The 17,221-nt window shown below is 39.8% G+C and overlaps 1 protein-coding gene across 1 annotated transcript in view; it reads left to right on the top strand.

Moving 5' to 3' along the window:
• Nucleotides 1–730: 730 nt before the first annotated feature.
• LOC138755379 (transient receptor potential cation channel subfamily A member 1-like) overlaps nt 731–17,221 on the top strand; it is an 85,898-nt gene continuing 69,407 nt past the window's right edge. The window contains exons 1-3 of the mRNA XM_069921238.1: nt 731–850; nt 4,468–4,643; nt 6,789–6,896. Coding sequence (XP_069777339.1) covers nt 757–850; nt 4,468–4,643; nt 6,789–6,896 — 378 coding nt within the window. The 5' untranslated portion in view covers nt 731–756. The remainder of the gene's footprint in view (nt 851–4,467; nt 4,644–6,788; nt 6,897–17,221) is intronic.

A 17,221-nucleotide genomic window follows, 5' to 3' on the forward strand; every position in this document is an offset into this window, starting at 1 on the left:
ACAGGCTCCGTCATTTTCTTTGCTACGAGGCCGCCTCTCCTGGTCTTCATGGTGCGCTGGGGTTGCTATTTCTTTCTGGATTGCCTTTTTTCCTTTCTTCCCCTTTTTTATAAGGTTTAATCCTCTTCCAGTCACTTTTTTTGGCACTTTTCTATTGTTCTTTTGGTTCCTTTTCGACTATTCTCACCTATTATTTCTGGAGTTCTGGAATTCACGCTACGTGACTCCCCCATGATGAGAGTATTTTCACTAATTAATTATATCATTACTAACAAATTGCTATATTTCTTATTGCTTTATAAATAATTTTTAATGTTTCTGTCTCTTTAAAAGGCATTTGAATTGCACTGAGGAAAATAAATTCAATTATTTGTCAAGTAAAAATGGAAAGTGTTAAAGCAAGAGGGAAACAAAGCATTTGTTCTTATTCATCAATACAAAATATGGATGAATTAACTTCGCAGAGGAGTATGGGCATATTTAAGGTAATTGAATGAAATACTGAAAAATATTAAATGATTGACTGAATAAAATCTTGAAATTAGTGTTTGTTAAAATAAATCATTCATATTACAGCAATAATTCAGATTTAATCTCAGCAAATATTTGAATTCCACCAACAGATGAAAAGATTTAGCTCTTTTTGTGCAAATAGGTATTAAAAAAACCTTTAATTTTATCTCTTAGCTGGTTGACAATGGTGATATATCACTGATTGAAAAGTTAATTGAGGAAGACCATGACTGCCTGAGCAGAATGGATGAACGGAAATCAACTCCATTGCATTATGCTGCTGGAGCAGGTCACATTGACATCTTGACATTGATTATTGGATGTGCTAACTTTGAAGGTAAAAGATGATGTGTGATGGAAGGTGAAAGAAAGGGGTATTCTTACATTATAATGTGCAACAACGTAAAAGGGGAAATATTTCAATATTCTAACTTACAGGACTCGTAAGTGGTAGCCGTTCAATGTCTGAAATTATGCAAAATCAAGCATGGAAAGTGGAAGACAGTGAATTATATAAAAATAATGTAGGAAAAAGGCAGGAAACTAAAGGCTAGTTAGTTTAACATCTGTGATTGGGAAAATACTTGAAGCTATCATTAAGGAAGAAATAGTGAGGCATCGAGAACAAAATGGATCCATCAGGCAGATGCAGCATGGGATCAACAAAGTCAGGTCCTGTTTGATAAACTTACTGGAGCTCTTTGAGGATATAACAAGCACGATAGATAGAGTAGATGGATTTACTTGGATTTCCAGAAGACATTCGATAAGATGCTGCATAAAAAACAAAGAGAAGATAAGGATGCATAGAGTTGGGGATGATGTATTAGCATGAATAGAGGATTAGTTATCGAATAGAAAGCATAGAGTTGGGATACAGGGGTGTTTTTTCTGGTTGGCAATCAGTGGTGAGTTGAGTGCTGCAGGGATCGGTGCAGGGCCCTCAACTGTTCACAATATACGTTAATGATCTGGAAGAGGGGACAGAGTGTATAACTATATAACCATATAACAATTTGCAGTACGGAAACAGCCCATATCGGCCCTTCTAATCTGCACTGGTTTACATAAAACTCCACTAGTTCCACCTACCCACTCCCATGCCACACTGAGGAAACCTGGGACTATTTTATGCTAGAGCATGAACACTATACTGTAAGAGCCACATCACGCTTAAGAGTGGTGCATGTGCAGTGAGACACATATGCAACCCAGTATCTGAATATAAATAAAGAAACGTGCTGTTAAAATTACAAGCCTTTCTAGTGTTTATTACGATCTCTGATGGTACAATCCGGACACAACATTAGTGTATCTAAGTTGAGTGGAAAGGCATATTGGAGATCGGTTGGTCCATGTGTGAGAGTTAAGGACACAAATTCAATATTGTTGGGGTGCTTAACCCTCGTGCATGCACCAACCAGACTCCAATATGCAAACCCATCATGCATGTGGCAATCGAAGACTCACACATACACACAGGAATCTAGATGGCCATGCTCACACCTCCCAATTAATATGTACAGGATAGAATATTATGTTAAGAATATATGAATAGTGAATGATAAATAATTTCAGGTGTTTTCTCTTTTTTCTCTCTTTTCTTTTTCTTTGGGGAAGGGGAGGGAGGGTGGATAAAAAGAAAAATTTAAATATAATTTTATTATATTGTATTATGATGAAGAATTTATATGTACGTATTGATGCAAATAAAAAATAAAATTTTCAAAAAACAAGATGGCCATGCCCAACCTATGGTCCTGGGACCACGCAACACTGACTAACCAGGTAAACATGGACCAGAATTGGAAAGATTTGCCAAGGTTGATTGACAAATTCAGTAAGCTTTAAGTTGTTATCATCAAATCTACAATAAAATAACATATGATTAAAAAGTTTTCTTTAAGACTCCATGTGTGCAGGCAAAATTCTGACTTACATCAATTTTGAAATACGACCAATCCTTCGGTAATAAGTCGAGAGTACTGACAACCTCTCCCTCAATGTTACCAAAACCAAGGAGCTGATTGTTGACAGTAGGAAGGAAAAACTAAAGGTGCACGATTCATTGATTATTGGAGATCAGAGATGAAGAGGGCATGCAAATTTAAATTCCTGGAAGTCACTATCTCAAAGATGATCTTTCTGGACCCAACACACTAATGTCACTGTGAAGAAAGCACATTAGCGCCTCTACTTCCTCAGGAGTTTGCGGAGGATTGGTATGACATCATAAATCGTGGCAAATGTCTGCAAATGTGTGGTGGAAAGTATGCTGACTGGCTGCATCCTGGCCTGGCTTGAGCGGAAATCCCTGAAAAAGGGAGTGGACATATTCCAGTACATTACAAACAAAACTATCCCCACCATCGAGAAAATCTACACAGTACAATGCTGTAGAAGGGAAGCAGCAATCATCAAGGATCCACTGTGACAGACTTGTGTTATTATTAATCTTTATGATAACATATTTTATTTAGCGAGTTACTGTGGTGGGGGTTTTAGAAACCGGGAAACTCAAAGACATATAGAGAACATTACTTAATTTTAAAGCAGGTGCCGAGGCTCCGTCAAGTGGGAGATGAAGAAACTTATTGTTCAGGTGAGAGCTGTAAACAGCCATAAAAGACTTATGATTGAAATCCTGAGACATTGAATGTCTGCATAGAAGAACATCTGTTCAAACAAACAGCCATTTGCTCATGGCCTGTAAAGACAAGTCAGAGACCACTGTCGAGTTGAGGTTTTAGAAAAAGAGCCAGTGATGATCAAAGCAAGCTATGTGATTAAAGGTATTTGAAAAGCTACATTTTAAGTATTCAACCAGATTTATCTGGTCAGAAATGCAGTAACATTCTGTAAGAAAAGAAATGCTATTGTATTCTCCTTGTCAAGGGAGGAATACAGGATAAAATGGGTTTAGAAAAAATGGCCACTTTGTAATGGTTTGGGGTCTGCTACACACACACACACACACACACACACACACACACACACTTGCGTCGTGGGTTTAAGTTTAGAGTAAAGTAAGAAATGTTATATTATTCATAAAAATTATTCTTTTGAAGATACCATGTCTTGCTACTTTTTCTACTGCTGCTGGTCGATATCGTAACATCCACACCACTCAGGACATGCTCTGCTCTCGATGTGTCATCTGGAAAGAGGTGTAGATGCCACATGATTCATATAACCAGGTTCAGGAACAGTTGCCATTCCTCCACCATCGGACTCCGAAATGACAGACTCAATCAGAGGCTCATTTTTGGATTATTACTTTTCATATTATATATTACTGAATATTTTTTCTGTATTTTTACAGTCACTCTATATTTCTCTTGCTTTACATTTCTTTCTTTTGAATACATATCTTTTTCTTCAGTACAGTTTACACACAACCGATAAGTAGAAATACAACCTGGCCCACAGTAAAAGGAATTTCAGGGTTGTTTGTGATGTTGTGTTTATACTCTGACAATAAATTTGAACTTAATTTTAAGAGTCTCTAAATCCTGGTCAATCTTGGAAATTAGTTTCTTGTGGAGACTCTTTTATCTGGGGTGGGTCTTGTGTGGGGTACTCGCTTCTTGACCAATGCTTTGTAAATTTGCATCAGAAGTTGTGAAAATGAGATTGTGTTTGATTTTAAAATCTTTGGTCCTTTGGCTAATTTCAGCTGAATTAAATTGGAGACAATATGGAAGCTGCTGTCCATTGATGTGGCCTGTACAGCAAGTCCACACCAGTCTGCTGTTATTTCATGTGTTATAGAAAGAATAAATGTGTGCTCCAAAATGAAGCTCAGCTGTACTGAGCATAAGACCATGGCCCTGAAAAACTCCAGTAAAATCATTAATTGTGTAAAATCATCTGAGAAATGTTTCATGATCTCTAATCTAATCAAGGAAGTATATTTTTACATTACACTACATTGAGTTTCACTTCTTTTCCTAGTTCTAAATGTCATTGATTGTAATGGAAATACACCTTTGCACTGGGCTGCAGAAAAAAATGAAGCGCAGGTGGTACAAGTTCTACTTGACAAAGGTGCAAACCCCAACATCTTGAACAATACACAGTTTACACCACTTCATCTTGCTGTGGCTTTAAATCATAATGCAGTGGTGAAGGTAAGCTAATAAAATTTTATAACTATAATTATAATGCATGTTGGTGATAACCTGTTCAATTACTTCAAGGGACAAATTACCCTTACCATTTGCATCCTACACAGTTTTCAGGTAAGCCATCAAGCAGGTGGTAGCTTCAGAAATCTACTTGGGTTATGTTACTGTTTTGGTGTGGGTAGTACCTTATACAGTAGCTACTTTGATAGTTGTGTGACCAAGGGAAAAGGGTTGACAAAAGAAGAAACAACCTTCACTCCAGAAATACTGCCTGATGAAAATCACATCTTTTTCAGCTCCACATTTTTCATGCGTACCGTCAGTCCGTAACTGAACACAATGCTCTAAGCATTGTCAAATGTAAATTATTAATAACAATCCTCACTTAATTAGAATATTTAATGTTCATAAAATAGCAACCATAAGTAGGAGGGGAATGCAGGAACTGGGGCTTTGATCAGTTGTAAGGGAGCCCTGCAAACAATACCTGATGAATTAATATCCAATAAGAGATCATCTGAGTTTTACTGTCTTGGTAGGAGGGTTTTGGGAACAATGGACCAAAAGCAATGTAGCTTGAAATTTGGAAGCAGAGCTGCCAATGCCTTGGAGGAAAGTTTTACCAGTGATTAATGTAAATTATAAAGGCTACATTAAAGTGGTTCAGCATCAACACAGTATCATTAATCTAATGGGATTAAATTAATCTTGTTCTTTTCAAATATTTTCACAGAATTTAGATATGGACAATTTAAGATAGGAGCAGAGCAATTATAACCATTAGATGTTGACACCAGTGAACATGACTGCCAATCTTTAGGGTGAGAAAGAAACCAAATGTATATTTATAATCGTCTCAAAAACAAGAGTTTTTATCCTTTGATGTTGTAAAGTTGTTGGCTGGATTGCAGAAAATTGGATTTGGGTTCAAGTTTTCACCCCTATCACAGAATACCGATTTAGTGATTCCGATTAATGCAGATGAATTATAACAGCAAGTTCTATAAATCCTCAGAAACTCAGGCAGCAACTGGAGAGACATATGACAGATGTGAAGCAGTAATTGCAGTTACCTGATGAATTATATTTCTGAAATCTGATAACAGATCCTCTGAGTTTTACTGTGTTAGTCGGAGCATTTTGGGTACATTGGACCAAAAGCAATGCAAATTGAAATCAGCTCCAAGATTGCTATTTCTTAAGGAAGCACAATGATGCTCCAAGCATGTTACTGCATTCCATTCCTTCTGAGTTTGCTAATGCAAAGAACAAGAAATCTGCTTTCATGACTACAAAAATAGAGTTGTGTTGATGAAAATCAACATCCTGGAACAGAGTAATTTTGTTCACTTTTTTGAGTAATTTAGCAACCTTGAAACCCTTATCTTGTGACATTTTTTGTACTCTCTAGAACTTTTTCCCCAATGTAAACATTCTTCAAATAACACCAGCAGTGATGCAATAGTTAGATTTTCAACCATATAATTTATAATCACATAATCATATCAACTAATCTTATTTATCTGCAGAATATCCAAGTTCACTCAGAAAGAAAAACCTAAAAAAGTAGGTCATGCAATTTTACAAGCCTGTTCTGCTGGCCAATACAATCTTGATAATCTTTTATCTTTTCCTCTCCTGGTGTCCCTTGGGTCTGAAAATTTATCTACCTACCCTGCGAATGAAGATATTTCTCAACATCGCTGATCTAAATGCTCTACTCTGTTTCTTTCTTGTGACTGTGATCCCAGGTCATAGAGAAATACAATACAGAAATCAGCCATTCTGCCCACAAAAGCTGTCTTGACTGTCAAACACTCATTTTGATACTATATCTGCACTAACCTGTTTTATTCTCTGCACATTCCTATCAACTCCTCCCTCTCCCACCCTGGCTCCGTCACACACCAGGAGTAATTTACAGTGGCCATTTAACATACTTAACCTGATGTTTTTGGGATGTGAGAGGGAATCAGAAGAGCCAGAGAAAACCAGCCAGTCTCAGGGAAGAATGTGCAAACACCACAATGTTATCACTGGAGGTCATGACTGAACCAAAGTCGGTGTTTTCAACTATTGAAAGTAAATCAACTCCCAAGTATTTTGCAGATTTTATTTTGTTTGAGTGATTTTATTATTTCCCCTGAGGCACTTGCCTTGCACAGATCTACAGATCTGAACCTGGAAGGAGATCTTAAAAATACACCATTGATGTTGGCCTGTTCCAGAGATAATTCTGAAGGACTGTCCATATTGGTATGTATCTTACTTTTAACATGCACCATCTTTGACTTTGTAGTAATGAACATAAAAATATATCAAATAAAGTACATTTCTACGTTTGTAATAACATTTTAATGTCAAAAAAATGCTAATCTCACCTAAACCAATTAGACAAATACCTCCATACTTATTTCCTGGAAGGGTCCTCTGTAAAATAAATGTATATAATCTTAATGAAATATAAAGAGGGGTTTTGAAAATGTCACCTTTGGACAGAGTTGGAGTCACATTTCAGGGCTGTTAAATGAGCATTTCTTTATGTCCACTCCATGCCAGATGAGACCTGGAAAAGTTAAATGCTCATTAGATTTAACTTCCTTCACTAGCTAATGTTAATCTTTTTGAGCATTAAAACATAGAAACATTAAATGATATATGGCCTGGAATATGGAATGAAATGTGAAAATCTGCAGACACTGTGATTGTAGTAAAAACACAAAAATGTTAGAGGAACTCTGCAGGTCTTGTAGCTTCTATAGGGGGTAAAGATATATAACTAATACTTCAGGGCTGAGATCTTCAAAGCTTGAGCAAAAAGCAGGCAGGCATATGCATAAAAAGGCAGGGGGAGAAGGGAAGAAAGGCTAGGGGGGGAGCACAGGCCAACACCCAAAAGTGATAATTGGACTGGAGTTAATCGGGGGAGGGAATGGCTCTGTGAATGCAGAGGTGAAAGAAAGGAGACAGAGGGAAAGAGAGAGAAAGAGAGGTAGAGGAATGGAAAAAAAGGGATAGAGAAAGATGAAGGACCGGGGTGGGGCTAATGAAAACACAAGAAGTCTATGTTTATGCCATCCAGTTGGAGGGTATAACCTTATTGTTTCCGAACCTCACACTACTCAGTTTTACCTCCTACTCAAGTTCCACAAACCCAATTATCTTGGTAGACCCATCGTTTCCGAACTGATATCTGCTTGCTTCAACTCCATTTTTTTTACCCCCTGGTCCAGTCCCTCCCCACATACATCTGCGATTCTTCACATGCCCTCCATCACTTTCAGTTCTCTGAACTCAAATGCCTCATTCTTCATCATAGACATCCAGTCACTATACACCTCCATTTCCCCATTCCAAAGACCTCAAAACCTTTCATTTCATCTTTGACAACAGATAGAAACAATTCTCCCCACCACCAGCTTCCTCTTGATGGCAAATCTTGTCCTCGCCTTCAATAATTTCTTTGATTCATCCCACTTTATCCAAGTCAAGAGGAATCCCTAAGTAACCACATGGACCCCAGCTACGCCTGCCTTTTTGTTAGCCATATGGAACAATATGCTACCACCTGCATAGACAGATTTCAGATTAATTGTCAGAGTACATAAATGACGTCACATGCCCTTTTTTTTTCTGGTGAGGCAGAATTACCACTTATTGGCAATGCAAAAAAACATATCTGTGCAAAGCGTATCTTCTCTTTGGCTTGGCTTCGCGGACGAAGATTTAATGGAGGTTCACGTCAGCTGCAGGCTCGTTTGTGGCTGACAAGTCCGATGCGGGACAGGCAGACACGGTTGCAGCGGTTGCAAGGGAAAATTGGTTGGTTGGGGTTGAGTGTTGGGTTTTTCCTCCTTTGTCTTTTGTCAGTGAGGTGGGCTCTGCGGTCTTCTTCAAAGGAGGTTGCTGCCCGCCGAACTGTGAGGCGCCCAGATGCACGGTTTGAGGCAATATCAGCCCACTGGCGGTGGTCAATGTGGCAGGCACCAAGAGATTTCTTTAGGCAGTCCTTGTACCTCTTCCTTGGTGCACCTCTGTCACGGTGGCCAGTGGAGAGCTCGCCATATAACAGGATCTTGGGAAGGCAATGGTCCTCCATTCTGGAGATGTGACCTACCCAGTGCAGTTGGATCTTCAGCAGCGTGGATTCGATGCTGTCGGCCTCTGCCATCTTGAGTACTTCGATGTTAGGGATGAAGTCGCTCCAATGAATGTTGAGGATGGAGCAGAGACAACACTGTTGGAAGCGTTCTAGGAGCCATAGGTGATGCCGGTAGAGGACCCATGATTCAGAGCCGAACAGGAGTGTGGGTATGACAATAGCTCTGTATACGCTAATCTTTGTGAGGTTTTTCAGTTGGTTGTTTTTCAAGACTCTTTTGTGTAGTCTTCCAAAGGCGCTATTTGCCCTGGCGAGTCTGTTGTCTATCTCATTGTCGATCCTTGCATCCGATGAAATGGTGCAGCCGAGATAGGTAAACTGGTTGACCGTTTTGAGTTTGTGTGCCCGATGGAGATGTGGGGGGGCTGGTAGTCATGGTGGGGAGCTGGCTGATGGAGGACCTCAGTTTTCTTCAGGCTGACTTCCAGGCCAAACATTTTGGCAGTTTCCGCAAAACAGGACGTCAAGCGCTGAAGAGCTGGCTCTGAATGGGCAACTATGTGCAAACAAATAAACAACTGTAAACCAATCACGAATGTAAAAAACTGGCTGTGCAATATAGAGAAATTGTTTAAAAAATCAAAAAAGTGCAAAAATAAGAGTCCTTAAATGAGTCCTTGATTGAGTTTGTTGTTGAGAAGACTGATGGTGGAGAGGTAGCAGCTGTTCCTGAATCTGGTGGTGTGAATATTGTAAGCACCTATTCTGTACCTCTTTTTTGATGGTAGTAGCGAGAGCAGAGTATGTGCTGGGTGGTGTGGATCCTTGATGATTGATGCTGTCCTCCGACGGCAGTGTTCCCTATAGATGTTTTTGATAGTGGGGAGGGTTTTGCCTGTGATGACCTGGGCTGTGTCCACTACCTTTTGGAGGGCTTTATTCTCAGGGGTATTGGTGTCCCCACACTTTCCACAACATATTTGTAGATGTTTGCCAGGGTTTCTGATGTCAAACCAAACCTCCGCAAACTTTTGAGGAAGTAGAGGCGCTGATGTGTTTTCTTCATGATGCCATTAATGTGTTTGGTCCAGGAAAGATCCTCCAAGATAGTGACTCACAAGAACTTAAATTTGTTCACCCTCTCCACCTCTGATCCCCCAATGATCACTGGATTATATACCTCTGGTTTTCCATTCCTGATCAATAATCAGCTCCTTAGATTTGGTGACATTGAGGGCAAGGTTGTTGTTGGTGCACCTTTCAGCGAGATTTTCAACCTCTATCCTTTATGCGGACTCATCACTTTTCTTTATACAACCCACTATTGTGATATAACGATATAACCATATACAGCACAGAACAGGCCAGTTTGGCCCTACTATTCCATGCCGGAACAAATCCCCATCATTTGCAAATTTGTAAATGGTGTTATTGTTGTACCAAGCCACACAGTTGGAGGTGTAAAGTGAATAGAGCAGGACGCTTATAACGCAACCCTGCAGTGCTCTGGTACTGACGGAGATTGTGGCGGAGATGTTCTTGCCAATCCTCGCTGATTATGGTCTGGAGGTGAGGAAATTCATGATCCAATTATACAGTGGGGTGTTGAGTCCCAGGTCTTGGAGTTTGCTGATCAGTTTTGAGAGAATGATAGTGTTAAATGTGGACTGCTGTCAATAAGGAGCATCCTGATGAATACAACTTTACTGTCCAGGTGTTCCTCAACTCCAGGCTCTTCAACTCCTCCTCCGTTACATCAATGACTACTTTGGTGCTGCCTCATGTCCTCATGATGAGCTCGTCAACTTCATCCACTTTGCTGATAACTTCCACCACGACCTTAGAGTTACTTAGTCCATCTCTCGCAACATTTTCCCCTTTCTTGATCTTTGTCTGTCTCCAAAACTCACCAACTCCCACAGTTACCATGACTATCCCTCTTCGTACCCTGGCCCCTGTAAGGATTCCATTCCTTTCTCTCAGTTCCACTGTCTCTGTTGCATCTGCTCCCAGAAAGAGGTGTTCCATGCCAGATCATCTGAGATATTTTTCTTCTTCAAAAAATGTGACTTCCCCTTTACTACCATCAACTCCTCCATTACCCGCACATCTACCCTGACCCCCTCCTCCCTCACGCGCAATAAGGACAGGATTCCCCTTGTCCTCGCTGACCACACCTCTAGCCTCTGGATTCAACATATCATCCTCCACCATTTCTGTTACCTACTATATGATCCTACCACCAGACTCATCTTCCCCATCCTCCCCTCTCTACCTTCCACAGGGATTGTTCCCTCTGTGACTCCTTTGTCCATCTCTCCCTTCCCACCAATTGCCTCCTTGGCACCTACCCCTGTGACTGCAGGAAGTTTTACATTTTCTCCCACACCTCCTCCCTCACCACTATTCAAGGCTCCAAACAGTCCTTCCAAATAAAGCAACCCTACATTTGTGAATATGCAGGGTCATCAACTGCATCTGGTGCTCCTGCTGTGGTTTCCTTTACATCGGAGAGACTGGAAGCAGACTGAAATATTACTCCATTGAGTATTTTATCTCTGTCCAACGCCACAGCAGGGATATCCCAGTAGCAACCCATTTCAACTACCCATCCCATTCCCATGCTGAAATGTCTGTCTATGGGCTCATGCACTGCCATACTGTCCACCCACAATTTGGAGGAGCAATACCTCATCTTCCTTCTGGGCACCTTCCAACCAAATGGCATTAAAATAGACCTCCAGTTTCCATGAGCCCCCCCCCCAACACCCACCGTCACTCCCCTTCCTTTACCCCTGTTTCTCCTTTCCCCTAGCTCTCTGTCTCTCTTCCCCTTTCCCTTCACAGAGCCACCCTCCCCCATCAATTCTCTCCTCTCCTGTTCAACCTTTTGTCTGTTGCCCTGAGCTCCTCCCCTGCCCTTTCTTCCCTTCTCCCCCAGCCTTTTTATTCAGATGCCTGCCTGCTTTTTGCTCATACCTTCAAGAAGGTCTTAGGCCCAATATGTTGGTTATATATTTTTTACCTCCTATAGGTGCTGGAAAACATGCTGAGTTTCTCCAGCATTTTTGCGTTTTTTATGATGGCCTGGAATATGACTTCCCTGCAACTGAGGTTCTGATATTTACTGGGCTGTTGACTGAATGAAGAAGGCAAATAGCAAAATATTTTCCATTAGATACTGCAAAACTTCTTGGAGAAGATTCATTAAAAAAAATCACAACTTTGAGAACAAGGTCACTTGAAAACAGTCTTGGAATGCAGGTCTGAAGTTCCCAGGTTGACTAGCACAGCTTATTATTGACCTTGTATGAAATTTGAGGTAAATTCTGTCATTGAATCTTTAACAGGTGGTGTGAAAGAAATATTTCCATAATGTAAGATTTTGATGTATTTTACTATACTGGAGATATTACATCCATAGTTACTGTGTCAATTCTTAAGCCCACTGTAAAACTGGAACTTATTTTAGGTTGTTCTAATGGTAAACTCTCACCATTGGTTGTGATGTAGCACCACAGATTCCTAGTCTTCCAACCTGTGTTGCAGAGAACTTTTTACTTTCCTACTATTTTTTTCTCTTCTGCTTTCCTTCATGCAAGGTGCGTAATAATAATATCATTTTAAAATAAAGGCTGAATGTACGGTTTTAAAATAGAAGTTCTGTTGTTACTGTGACTTGGTCAAGTATCTTTTTTTAAGTCTTTTTATTGTGAAGACAATATTTGCCATTGAATTCCCTTATGATTAGTGATTTCGAAATGTAATGATTTGTACTTCAGTATCTATTAGCTCAATGAGCTGTGGTACAGGATGATCTAAGATGCAAGCAGGATTTAGAATTCTTTTTGATCCATTTCTTTGAAACTGTGCTAAGTAAATGAAACTCTCATGTCCTTTGGCCAGAAAGTGGTTAAAAATCAGAACAGATTACTGATGAATTCACTATTGTAAAAGTCCTAGCAGGGCCACATTTAGTGAGTTGGAGTCATAAATTTTTAATTTTTAAATTTAAATTTACACATACAGCACAGTAACAGGCCCTTTCAGCCCATGAACCCTTGCTGCCCATTTCTTCTTTTCTTCTTCTTTGGCTTGGCTTCGCGGATGAAGATTTATGGAGGGGGTAAAAAGTCCACGTCAGCTGCAGGCTCATTTGTGGCTGACAAGTCCGATGCGGGACAAGCAGACACGATTGCAGCGGTTGCAAGGGAAAATTGGTTGGTTGGGGTTGGGTGTTGGGTTTTTCCTCCTTTGCCTTTTGTCAGTGAGGTGGGCTCTGCGGTCTTCTTCAAAGGAGGTTGCTGCCCGCCAAACTGTGAGGCGCCAAGATGCACGGTTTGAGGCGTTATCAGCCCACTGGCGGTGGTCAATGTGGCAGGCACCAAGAGATTTCTTTAGGCAGTCCTTGTACCTTTTCTTTGGTGCACCTCTGTCACGGTGGCCAGTGGAGAGCTCGCCATATAACACGATCTTGGGAAGGCGATGGTCCTCCATTCTGGAGACATGACCCATCCAGCGCTAGGATTCTACTAAATAGAATAATACCTAGTGTCGCCGAGAATATTCTCCCAGAATCACAGTGCGGCTTTCGCGCAAACAGAGGAACCACTGACATGGTCTTTGCCCTCAGACAGCTCCAAGAAAAGTGCAGAGAACAAAACAAAGGACTCTACATCACCTTTGTTGACCTCACCAAAGCCTTCGACACTGTGAGCAGGAAAGGGCTTTGGCAAATACTAGAGCGCATCGGATGTCCCCCAAAGTTCCTCAACATGCTGCCCATTTAACATCCAATTAACCTACACCCCTGGTACATTTTGAATGGTGGGAGGAAACTGGAGAATCCAGAGGAAACCCATGCAGACACAGGGAGTACGTACAAAATTCTTACAGACAGTGCAGGATTTGAACCCCAGTCCCGATCGCTGGCGCTGTAAAGGCTTTGCACTAACCACTACACCAACCATGCTGACCAAATGTTCATGTTCAATCCTCTTGATGTTCATCATGAGAAGATGACTGTTGACCTAATAATACCATCTGTGTCTACTCCAGCAGTTTCCCTGAGGGACTTTTGATCTATTTTCTCAGTGATTTTAATGGGTACATATGATTAAGTAGAAATATGCTCTAAGGATTGATTGTTCATAATTGTTTTTGAATAGAATTAGAAAAGAACATTTAAAAACTTCTCTTTCAGCAGAAAAGATGTGGAGAGTAAAATGTCTCAATTTCCCATGATGCTGATATTTTTATCGCCTTGGGATCTCCTGCCATGCTTCGGCTTGCTAGATAAATCAAAAGCTCTCCTCAGACTAAGCGAGGGAAGACTGGCCCTCTACTGTTCGTGATTCCCACTCCCTTCTGCTGTGAAGTTGCCTCAGAATTCCCCTTTCCTGACAGATGGCCTATCCTCTTCCCACCTGGTGTACCACTGACTTTTTTCCTGAAAAAGATGAGCCACTGATTGCTGGCATCTGAACGAGGCATTTTGCTGTTCAAACACATCTGCCCTCTGGTGTCTCCCTTGTGGGACTGCTGTCCACTTTAACTAGCTTTCCACAAGGAGTTAAAACTAATTCAGTAGAATGTCACAGCACCGAAACTTCCTATACAATTTACTATTCCTTCAAATGACTGAAGGCCTTCTAAATGTTTAACAGCTTTGCTTCATTAATAACTTGTCTGAAAACTCTGCCTTCTAACCATTCTCTTTGTATATCATAATTATTTTTATGATCACCTCATATTTGTGGATATTTTTGACATGAAAATTATCTATTATTACACTATAAATCATTATTCTTTGCAATTTTGAAGGCCTCTGTCAGGCGATCCTTTTAATTTACTCAACACAATAAATCTATATATCTTTTATATCTTCCCTATAAGCAATGTCCCAAGTTGTACAAGAAAACTGATCTTTTCATTAGTGTTTCTCTCATCTTTCCTGTAGACAAGTATATACTTCTGATTGAAAGAATGAACTGCTTTTCCATTAAAATGAATAATATATTCCACCACAACTATTTCCTGCAGCTATGCTCTAACTCTTTTAACAGAAAGTTTTCCTAACCATTTCCTGGCTGCTTAATGAATATTAAAAAAAAGATGAATATATGCTCCAAGAAATAAAAAAATAGCATTTGCATTTTATTAAATCTCCTTACCCATCTTTAATTTGGTGAAAATTATTTCAAGTATAGAGCTTAGCAGTGTTTGAACTGCGAAGGGAATTGTGATAAGTTGCAACAGAATATAAACAGGCTGGTAGAATGGGCACCTGCTTAGCAGATGAAGTTTAATGTCACAAAATGGGTTGTGTTGCATCTTGGAAGAAAAACTGAGGAGCAACAATGTAGAATAAAAGATTCTGAAAAGAGTGCAGGAACAAATGGACATGGATATATTATTGCATACGTCATGAAATATGACAGGGATGGTTGAGTGGTAAATAATGTATAAAATATAATGAGCTTTATCAATAGACATAAAAGAAAGGAAGTAATGTAAGGTCTTGTAGAGAAGATGGTGGGAAGCTGTTCCTCTTGAAGAATTGACCTTAGGTCACCACAGAATGGAAGGGAGTAATGTCACACAAGGAAAGCCAACATGTGATTGGAATCTTGAATGCACTAGCATTATATATTTCAGAATTTAATGATTAATGGCTGGGGCTGGAACTAGAGAGTTGGTCTGAGAAAGAGCTAGCTTTGCCCATGGATAGAACAGTGGTCTGTGGCTGCAGAGCCGATAGGAATGCTTGAGGTGAATTCACAGACACTCAATGACTCTAAAGGGACGCTCTTTTACTTCTCTTTCTCTTACTGTCAGAGATGCCAGGCAGTACTAATGGCGACTCCTTATCTGCCTTACGACAGGCGAAGGAAAATTTTGTTCAATATTACATTTTCTGTTTTATTACACAACAATAAAAGAATTTTGAATCTTGAACTTGAGTTGGTAAATGGCCCCCTTCCATTCTGTATCTACGGCAAAGCTCTTCTAATAATTAACCTCCTTTTGATCCTCCCTGACTGTACATACTGCTTAAATGTTCACATAAATAACTCTAGACACTGAGTAGAAATTATTTGGTAAAGATTATAATCATCTCTTTGTCCTTGACATGTTTTCTATTATTTATAAACCAAAATGTTTTTGTTCTTTTTGATTGTTACAGGCCCAGAGGACCCCAAAACCCAGCAGCAATAGAAATTCACCACAACAAATAGTTACTAAAATAAAAGTAATTTTTAATTTTCTTTAAACATAAAAACAGGATCAAACTTTAACTTATTACTATTAAATTAACTTTCTAACTTAACCCCCTTCTAATTCAAAGCTCATGTGTATGTAATGTATGTTTAACTTATTACTATTAACTTAACTATCTAACTTAACCCCCTTCTAATTCTAAGCGCATGTGTATGTCATGTATGTTTAAGTTCTGTGCAGAATATGTTGTTTTTTATATTGTAAACAGATATGTTTTAAAGGTCACATACAAACATTTCAGAACAGATCTCATTTAAAATACTGGAGCTCTGCTCCAGCCAGACAGGCCAACTCTGAATACCCTTTCAAAAACTTTGAAGTGTGCCCAAGGGAGTTCACTAATGGATTGTTATTTTGAAAAGCAACAGGTGAAAGAACTTGGAGGATTAGGTTCGGATCCGCAGGCTGTCTGAGTGCAGTTTTCTGTTCTAAGAGGGTCATGTGGTTTGGCAAGCAGAGTGAGTAAAACAGGCTTTTCTCTGTGTGTGAGAGAGTGTGAGAGAGAGAGAGAGGGAGAGGGAGAGAGAGAGAGAGAGAGAGAGAGAGAGAGAGAGAGAGAGAGAGAGAGAGAGAGAATTCAGTTCCACAGTCAGAAGCAGCAGTTGGGAATGGAACAGGGCAAGATGGCAAGCTTGTGGAAAAACCCCATTTGAAGACGGATTGTGAGTGCTTAGTTCAGCCTGGTCAAAGCCCATGTGGTCCATACAACGGGAGAGGTCTGGCTGCCTAATGTTTCAATTGAAATAAGAGAAACAAAAAGGAACTTTATGGTGACCTGAAAGAAAGAGGTTATCATCTGGAAAACCCTGATGGGGCAAGTTTCTTCAGCAAGACACTGAAGTGGCTTATCGGAAGGAATCAGTTTGTGTCCAACGAGCAACAAATCTCATTCTGAAAACTGACAAGAACTTTCCTGAGCAGTAACCATTTATCTTTTAAGCACCAAAGCCTGGTGAACTTAATAAATATTAAATCCCTGTGCACAGTATAAAAATTGCCTGCAATCAGTGAACTTGGAGGAGTGAGAAGTGAGATTGGACTATGAATTAAAAAACTTTTCTAAACATACACACTTTACATTCACGTGCACCTAGAATTGGAAGGGGGTTAAGTTAGGTTAAGTAAGATAATAGTAATAAGTTAAAGTTTGGTCTTGTTTTCATGTTTAAAGATAATTAAAAACAACTTTTGTTTAAGT

Source organism: Narcine bancroftii, chromosome 2 (assembly GCF_036971445.1).
Source record: "Narcine bancroftii isolate sNarBan1 chromosome 2, sNarBan1.hap1, whole genome shotgun sequence".
Lineage (NCBI taxonomy): Eukaryota > Metazoa > Chordata > Chondrichthyes > Torpediniformes > Narcinidae > Narcine > Narcine bancroftii.